Source organism: Morone saxatilis, unplaced genomic scaffold, assembly GCF_004916995.1.
Source record: "Morone saxatilis isolate NCDOM2014 unplaced genomic scaffold, NCSU_SB_2.0 Contig15, whole genome shotgun sequence".
Taxonomy (NCBI): Eukaryota; Metazoa; Chordata; class Actinopteri; family Moronidae; genus Morone; species Morone saxatilis.
In genome coordinates this window covers 15,841,908-15,851,686 of record NW_023339707.1, presented here as the reverse complement: position 1 = coordinate 15,851,686, position 9,779 = coordinate 15,841,908, and the positions used below count along the sequence as shown (strand labels likewise).

The window sequence follows — 9,779 nt, the reverse complement described above, 5'->3', positions numbered from 1 at the left end:
TTTTTATATGAGACTGGGTTGCCTTGATCCATAAGTTTCGACTAGTAAAGAAATTTTTACTTTAAGGATTATGTACATGGCAGTCGCAGCCACACAGACTCTAATGTTACTAGAAACATCTGAAAAAGGAATAATCAAAGAGCTTTTTCAGTTTAGAGAGAGGAAGAGGCCCTGAGTGCTTTAATATTTAGTATGTGACGAGTCTGATCCAATACTTATATTGTAGTTATCAAAATGTTGATTAAATATGTATCTGACACATTAAAATAATGTAGAGGACTAAATTGGACACGTTCTGGTTCAAAACTATTAAGTGAATAAGATAAAAATTTGTGTGACGCAATCACATAAGCCCCCCCACTGTCTGTATTTGGTTGTGTCTTCTGTATCAGACGTGTTTTTTCTACATGCTACACGTGTTTAAAATTAGTCAAATTAGTGAAAATGGTTCCTTAATTTGCTCATGTTTTGTCTATCTGCATGTGTTTTGTTAAGTTGCAGTTTGTTAAGTTGCAGTTTGTTAAGTTGCAGTTTGCAGCATTGAGCTCTCAAGACCACCGTAAGAGGTAGACATATTGACAGGTTCATAACTCTCTGCAACAAGCAAGGAAATAAAAAGCAAGAAAAGCAAAGTTTGTAGGAAAAACAAGATTAAAATGGAGTGGGCTAGATGAATGAATACCCTTAGGGAGAACATGAAGGATGAAAGTAGAGACCATGAGACGATGGAGGGGAAGAAGAGAGATGGGGTGGATCTAAAAGCATTTTCACTTTTCCTCCTTACGTTTCCTCGCTCACTATGTAGCAACTTGCAGGAAGTGACAGGAGGAACGGAGTTGAGGAATGAAGGAAGCAAGCCATAATCAAGGCCATTTCGGGAAGTTTATATTCCACTTCATCAAAAATGGACACGTTATTGATGAAGTATCCCTCTCAGAACTGATTTAGATCAACCCTGAAATCTGACTCACAGCCAACACAGCATATGCAACTGCTGTCACTAACTGGCAACGTTACAAGTTAGAAACAGACTGTGTCACTTACTGTGATTTTTGAGTTATTTTGAGTTTCTGACTCACCTGACTTCCTGTAAAGGTACCTGTTTGTCACGCTGTGAAGCAGTGGCTACTCTTGTCCTTGCTACAGCACAGCAAAAACATTCCTAAGCATTTCTTTCTAGGTGACGGAGTAAAGGATGAGTAATTACTTTGGACTGTAGAAGGTTAAGAGACATAAGAATGAGGAAAAGAAAAATAAAAAAAAAGAAATAGTCAGGGAGGGGAAAGGGGATTTTTTGTGTTCTGTATCTTTCTCATCATCATATTATATAATAAAGCATCCCTTGCTGATTGTCTCTGTTTTCTTTTTTGCTCATTTGTCTCTTAAGCACTGTGAAAGAAAATAATTTGCCTAAGTTCTGCTCTTTTTTGGGGGGGTTTTTATTGCCTTTATGATAGTGACAGCTGAAGACAGACAGAGAAGGGGGGCAGAGAAAGGGGATGACACGCAGCAAAGGGCCACAGGTCAGATTCGAACCCTGGGCCACCGCAGCAAGGACTCAGCCTCGGTACATGGGTCACCAGCTCTACCCACTGAGCTAACTGGGCGCCCAGGTCACTCTAGATTTTGACTCATAATTCATGTGAGTCTAACTAGACTCGAGATGGCTCAGTAAGTGCCTAGCTCTGAGTAAATAGAGTAACTTTCTCTCACACAGCTACACTGGAGTGTATGTGTATGCTTGTGTTTACAGTTCATACTTCTCTGTTGTCAGTTGATATAAATTTGGAGTTTTGTGTGAAATTTTATTTTGTCCAGTTAAGGATCATCAACCCAAAATACAGTCTTTTCTAACTTTTGTCAACCTTGAAAAAGGAATCCAATGATGTAAAGCAGGTACTGTATATAGATAGGTTTTTTTTTTCAGTTGGCATTGGGTAGACCCACTTCTTTTTTTCCTAGGATGGAGAAGGCATGACAATTTTTATGAGTAGGTGGAGTAACGAACACTCAAAATGCAGTCTGTGGGCCAGTATTTAAGAAAGCCGCAGAAGTTACCCACTGCTCTCAGTTTATAGAATGGGTCAAATGCCCAGGAAAAATTTCAGATCAATGTGGGTAGAAATACTAAGGCTGAAAGGCCCTGATTCATCTTCATTTTACTGCTGAACTACAGTAAAAATCCTTTTCTGGGTGGCCTCACCTCTCACCCACACCACTCAACCTGTTATTGCATCACGGCTGGAATATGTAACACCTGCACTCACTCCCACCTCCTGCTGATACAATATGCAGCTGCTCAGCTTTATCAAACTCTGACACTCAACATCCACAACATGATTATATTACACTTATCTTGGCATGTGATGCTTTTGAATTGATTTTAAGACTTATTGAGCATAGCCATAGAGCTCCCCTGGTTGTTCCTGAAACACATTTGCTATCTGGGTATTGTAGCTCTGAACTCCCTATATACCTAAAAATGAACAACATATTTTAAGATATTTCTTAAGATTACATTTATGCAAAGACATTGTCATAGCATTTATATTTTCCTTTTTGTGATCTCTACTTGTGGTAATTGTTATTTTCACTGTACATATGTAGAAGATCCTTCTACATCTTCCTATACTTATGTAATTACTTACATAATTGTTTCTTTTCATTTGTATTCTCTTTCTGCCATTTTCCATCATACAACCTTTTCAAACAACCTGTTTCTTAATAGACCACATCATAACCTACGCTGGTTTCAAATGACAAATTTAAATGCGCTCTAGAAACTGTATTCTAAAGATTTATGACAGCATAAAAATATGATCAGACACTAATCAATAGATGGTGGTTACACCGAGTTTAAAGAGGTTTGCCTTCTATTTCATTCCAAGTTATAATAGAAACAATATGTTGTTGTTCCTGTTGACTGCACTCATTTGTTGTCTGGTAACATACTACAGTGTGCCTACTGCATACTGAAGGTAGTGCTCCTGCTTATGAAAGGAGTAAGAAGCATGCAATGATCGATTATGGCTATAGACTTTGGAGGATCTGTGCCATCTGGATGAGTGATGCCTTGTGGAAATGAATCAGATGATCAGCATTACAACATTTAATCACAGTGTCTTGGCTTAATGTAGCAGAGAAATTAGTGGTTGAGGTGACAAAATGAGGTTGGTTGAGGTGAAAATAAGGGAAGAAGCTCCTTTTGGTGTGATAGTAGAAGAGCATGCTTCTGGATAGTGAAGGTGGTGTTTAGCTGGAATGTTCAAGGGAAAAACAGATAGTATTGCAGACTCAAGGGATGAGTGTATGTGTAAATATGAATATACAGTAATCTGTTTTCCAAATGTTCAGGAGAAAACAGACAAACGCTTGTACCCTGCTCTCTCAATCACTTTGCATTTCACAAGGGTATTCAATGATAAGGGTGTACAGGGTTGATGTAGGGTGGATTCAGGGTGGGTTCAGTATCACTAAATTTTGACATTGTTTCATTGTCCTATCCATTTTATGGGTAATCTCCATCATTCTGTTTTCAATCCCATGCTTCTGACAGTTTCTGTTATAGGATTTCTCTCATCCCTCACTTGTCCTCGCTCATTCGTTCCAGCCTCCCATTCTTCTCTTCAGTCTCCACCTCCTCATCTCTCTTCAACAATTTTGCCTTCTCTTTCTATTTTATACTGTATGTGTGTGTCTGTATATATGTCGGTATGTGTGCAGACTGCAAGTTGTAGGACAGTTAGGCTTAAGTTGTCACTGACGTCCTCTACAATGATTAACCCAAATTCCACTATTCAGCTACAGGTTGACAGTCAGTTTATAACTTTCTCTCACTCTGTGGAGCACTTTTTTCCCCCTTCTCAGTCTGATGGGGGTGAGCAAAGGTTTCTCCCTTTTACCCTGCTCCTCTGCCTCGCTCTCATTTTCAGTCTTGACTTCATCCTTTCAGACAGACTGTTAATCCAGCCTTGCCCCCTGTACCCTTGACACTGCTGAGAGGATAACATACAGTAGAGGGGAAGTGGGCAATGATGTAAATAATTAGACAGGCAGGCAGACACAGTATAATCTGAATGTGCTGAAAGTCTTTATGACAGATATACTTCTTGTCAGTTCAAATCCCTGCGTATCCCAAATATAATTATATATTTTTTTGGAATTAAAAGGGAACTTCACTGATAATCAAAGTCTGATTACTTGTGTAAAGGTTTTTGTGGGTCCAGAGGCAAAGTCTGATAAATTGCCTCAAGTGATGTCACTTATGGTGTCAGATGTTTGAACCTAAAAAGGGAAGTGGCTTTGAAGTGAGGTTATCAGGCCTGTGTAGCCCGCTTCTCATCTCTGCTCGATGCTATCGGCTCAAGGCTACATTCGCTGCCACTAGCATAACACAACTGAATCTCTTAATAAAGTGTTGGTGGCAGAGTTGTGTTGTGGGTAATATAGCCGCCAGGTTTTGATGAGCAAGAAGAATGCACTGAATGAAAACAGACACTATCTCTGTTTCTACTGCATTTATTTTTATTTTTTTATTGCTTCTGACAATGTTATACGAACACAATGTTAAAAGAGTACTCCTTTAAGGAAAAATTGTCTTGTTTTCAAATGATGCCATCATGCAATTTTAAGTCACTGCAATTGATTTAAAATGGTTTCATAAGCCCAGCAGTACGATGGACTAAGCTCATGTTTTAAGCAATATGAACTGCATCACAAATTGAAAACAGATGTAATAACATGATGCTCAGGTCAGATGGAGTCTCAGTATGGGATAAAATCCCCATCAGTAATCATAAATGTATGGAAACATATGTTACTTATAGGAGGAATACAGGCACCTTACAACAATATTTGTATGGAGATATATTTCTACATATTTGTGTCCAAAGACTGCAGGGCAGATCACTGTTGTAGGTGGGTGGTTTTATCAATCTGTTAAACTTTACGATAGTCAAACCGTGAGGTGAAGTAATTAAGGCATATAAAAATCCTGAAGGAATCCTGAAGTGAAGTCTAACACAGGGGGGAAAATAATAAGTCAAAATAATATTTTATTTTCATATTTCCCTGTGGAGCAACTGAGATACTGAAGGAGCAACAAACTTGTGTGAGGACTTAAGCATCGCACAGTTTATCATAGGGAATGTGAGACTGCAGGTCACCAAGTTGGATGAACTTGCACCCTACACAAGACTAGCATATTTTTGCTTTGATGTTACATTGAGGACATTGACTCTGCTTAACAGGATTATATTATATATATTATATATTATATAGGGCAAAGAGGCATACACACTCATTCAAAGACAAACAGTAGCATGGCTAGAGAGGAGCTGTTTTTAACCATGTTATTGTCATTTATGTCATGGAGTTGAATGGTAAATGGACTGTACTTGTATAGTGCCTTGCTAGTCTTCCGACCACTCAAAGTGCTTTTACACTACTACACTTCACACAGGCTACAAAATCAGGAGTAAGGACACGCAATCAGTTAAGCTAAATGCATTTTATGCTTGCTTCGATCTCCTCAACAAAGAGTCAGCTGTAAAGTCTATTCTACCTCCAGAGGATCAGCCACTGTCACTATCCACAGCGGACTGAGAAGAATCCTGCTGAGAGTAAATATGACTAAAGCTGCTGGGCCTGATAACATCCCTGGCCACGTACCACTCAGCTAGTTGATGCCATTACTGACATTTCACTGTCACAGGAGAGCGTTCCCACCTGCTTCAAGACAGCCATCATCGTCCCTGTCCCTAAAAATTCTGCAGTATCTAGTTTGAACAACTACCACCCTGTGGCACTCACTCCCATTCTGATGAAGTACTTTGAGAAACTGGTTCTCCAGCACATAAAGAATAACATCCCTGCCGGCCTGGAAGTTTTCATTCAGAACCAGCAGATCCACAGAAGATGCCACCTCCACTGCCCTCCACTGAGTGTCACACACCTTGAGAGAAACAACACCTACGTCAGAATGCTGTTTGTTGTTTGTTTAGCTCAGCATTCAACACAGTCTTCCCTGTGAAACTGAGTGCACTCTGGGCCACACTCTCCAACTGGGTACTAGGCTCACAAACAGACACCAGAAAGTTCAGATCATCAGTCACACCTCCTCCTCTCTAGTGCTCAACACCTCCTGTTCACACCGTACACCAGTGATTGCAACCCTTGACATGGAGACAAAACTGTTGTGAGGTTTGCAGAAGACACCACCATGATCAGCTGGATTTTGAACAGCAATGAGGAGAAAATATTACTAACTGGCAAGGGCCGATCATCAGTGATATTGGTGTAATGTGTGTTTTTTCTTAATGTGTATAATTTTTGTATATATACTTAGTAGCAGAAAGGGAACTATGACCTTGTACAATATAACAATGACAGGGATCATTTTATTATTATAACTACTACATACTTTTGCTGACAATACTATATTTTGAAAACACGATTATTACTTGTAGTATTTTCAAATTGTGTTATCGACACATTTACTTAAGTAAATGATGTTAACAACAATTAACTCCCAGAAACTTCACGATAATCAGAGGACTTTATTAATGTGTCCTTTTCCTTATCTAAATGAACGTATATAGCAAATGTAGGACTAGAGAGAGGAAAGTCCTGGAGATGTAAACACATACTGCCTTAATTTCTTTTGTACATTTTAATTTGAAATCTGTTTTATGTATGAAATCTCTTGGTACATGCATATTAATACTGCTACTCTGGTATATTAATGTTATTCTTATATCATATGATGTCTGTATTCTTCATAATAATAACACTTTTAGAACTACTTGTATTTGTGTGTGTAGTGTGTTCTATTTATATAACACATTCTTCATCCATGTGTGGAACTTATCTGTGTACTCATTGTCTAGTGCAACATCTTAGGTTCCCCTCAGGGCTTAATAAAAAATCTCCATGTCCCATCCGTTCTCTCCACAGTCACACGACCTCAGTCCTGCTGAAAATATGTGGGAACACAATCGAAAAGGGAAGCAGAGTAGGGATTTCATACACAACTTTACCTATGCACCTTGGGATATTTCTAAGGTGCATGGAATACTTCCAAGGTGCATGGAGAGGAGAAGAAGTTTGAAAGAGTTCAAAACTCCAGCAACACTTGTAGTGTACAAAACAACTTTCTTGTCACACCATCGTGTTTTGGTGCAAGCCGAATCCTGGCAACATTCGGAAAGGGAAAAGGTGATACGTATTATGACATCAAGACAAGACACTCTGGTATAGTGCTGCAGTAATCTAGATTTAGGTTAGGTTTCAAACTCAAATTGGCTTCGAGCCACTGCTGGTATCGTCATATCATGGAAAAAAGAAAATAGGGAAAATATTTCCACTAAGAGCATAAAAAATTTAAATTTAAAATTTAAATTTAAAATTATCATTTTATATCATCTTTGCTTATGTTGTTGATGTTTTGACCTTGTGTTTTGTGTTGTTTTAATTGGTTTTAATTGATATGAAAAAAATAAAAAAATAATAATCTTGTAAAGTGGAGAGACCACTCTCTGGAACTTTCTATGGCTCAAAACAGTGATGCAATTTTTGATGCAATACTCAATATTTATGAGTGATGTTTCAGGGTGTGCGAAAGGAGGAAGAAAATTACTCATGTTTATTAGCCTATTATGTAAAGGATGCCGATTCTCTGTATATCTAACATCCAGCATTAAAAAAATAATAACTTGATCACAACAACTACAACAAAATAATCTTACAGGCCAGATTATATTATATTGAAGTGGCCTCCAGGCAGTTTTCAGTTTGAGATCCTTGATGTACATTCTCACATTGAGCAAAAAAAAACAAAAACACACACACATGTATACTGATGCAGCAAGCAGAAGCTGTGATTAAGCAAACTGTGAACAACACTTGGGGATAATTTATGAGAAAATTAATTAAACTGTGTAATGCTGTTTGATATCATTTCAGTAGAAATTAGGAGTCATGATAAATGATTAAACAAAGTAACTGTTTGAAGATGACTTAGAATCTAATAGATGCATACAACCCCCAACTCATAAACACAAGTACTTGCATTTTTCACAAAAACTTGTGGAGGATACCTGATTACAAGCTGTCCTACATGAACCGAGGCCACATCAAATTCTAACAGGAAGTCCACACAGAATGATTTTAAAATAATTTTCTCTTTGAAGATAATCTCCTGTTTATGGTAATATGGATTTATTCACAAGAAGCTCCACTCTTAACCCCAGGTGATTTAACTTGTCTCTTCCCTTTGTTGGCTCACTTTAATCTCTAAGTAAAGGTGAAGACATTGAGTAAATATGAATACATTTTCATTTTATCTCCAATAAATTCCTTTAAAAAGATTGCCTCAGCAGTTTGTCTTTGCCACAGTGATTAGTGTATTGGCAGCAGGGTATGCTGTGTATGCAAATAACCACCTTGTTTGCAAATGAGATTTTGACATGAGGGATGGTATAGAATTTGTACATGGAAGCACCCTTTTCTCTTCTCTATTTTTTTTTATTATGAAACAGAAGGAGGCGGAGACATGTAAATGTCCTTCACGGTTTGTTATGTCAACACTTAACACAAAATTGGTGAAAGAGGCGGAGGGAGTGCTGTGTTGTGATACAGGTTCTTGAGCATTTTAAGTGGTAGTAAGAGCTATATATCACATTTTAAAAGTAACTGTGGTCTGATCCACAAGTCACTTTGTGTTTTGGTGGATGTAAATTTGTAAGGAACTTGTTTTTAACATTTTAAAAATTGCCTGAACAAAAAACACACACTTTCTCTATTTTTCCATTTTTGTTCTAGATGGGAAATGCCTCTGAAACATTTCTGCTTGTGTCCAGAATATCAAAAGACATTGACATCCTCATGGGAACTCTCTACATCATTTTTGGTAAGTGATGTGTTTTTTTCCCCTGAGGTTTACAGCTTTTCTGTCAATATGTGTTCAGATCCATCAGCCCTAATAGATCCAGCCACTTTGTTTCACAGGTGTGCTGTCAATGCTGGGGAATGGGATCCTGCTGTTCGTGGCCTATAGAAAAAAGTCCTCCCTGAAGCCAGCAGAGTTCTTTGTAGTTAACCTGGCCATCAGTGACATGGGCATGACTATAACTTTGTTCCCGCTGGCTATCTTCTCAGCATATGCTCACAGGTGAGTGACCATTCAGGTTTCTCTCTCCTTTCATCTTTTATGTTGTTATGTCATCTTCACATTTATATTCAAAGGATGGAAAATAATAATCCTCACTGGAAATGGACAGGAGTTTATCAGATATATTACATATACAAATGCCAAGATTCTCTTAATGCTGGTAACTTTTAGACTCAATATTAGTGAAAAAAGCAAAAATACATTTAAAAAGAGTTATGTATTTCTCCACCTGTATAAACACAACAATGTGGGTAAGTAGAAGGAGGTCTTTGGAGAAGCCTTATCTAGATAAAATGTGTAGAAAATATATAATTACACTATAGAGAAGTATCTGACTCTATCTTAGCTTTCTCATTGAAAACAGTTACTTGCTACAGCCAAAAAAGATGCAATGAGAGCAGTGAGAGTGAACCAAAAAAGAAGAGTCTTGGCCAGACAGCTAAACAATGAGCTGAAACTCGCTATAAAGCTCCATGTAGCTAAGGGAGCTGCTGATTATTCTCTGTAGGTTCATCACTACAAGTGACTCCTTTCACATGGTCACATTGTTCTCACACATCATTTGATAAATTGTTCAATTCAATTCAATTCAATTTTATTTATATAGCGC

General features: G+C 37.9%; 1 protein-coding gene across 1 annotated transcript in view; it reads left to right on the top strand.

The window, feature by feature from the left end:
• Nucleotides 1-9,779, top strand: part of LOC118323853 (opsin-5-like) — a 44,873-nt gene that overhangs the window by 34,053 nt on the left and 1,041 nt on the right. Inside the window, exons 2-3 of the mRNA XM_035655891.1 lie at nucleotides 8,821-8,908; nucleotides 9,007-9,169. Coding sequence (XP_035511784.1) covers nucleotides 8,821-8,908; nucleotides 9,007-9,169 — 251 coding nt within the window. The remainder of the gene's footprint in view (nucleotides 1-8,820; nucleotides 8,909-9,006; nucleotides 9,170-9,779) is intronic.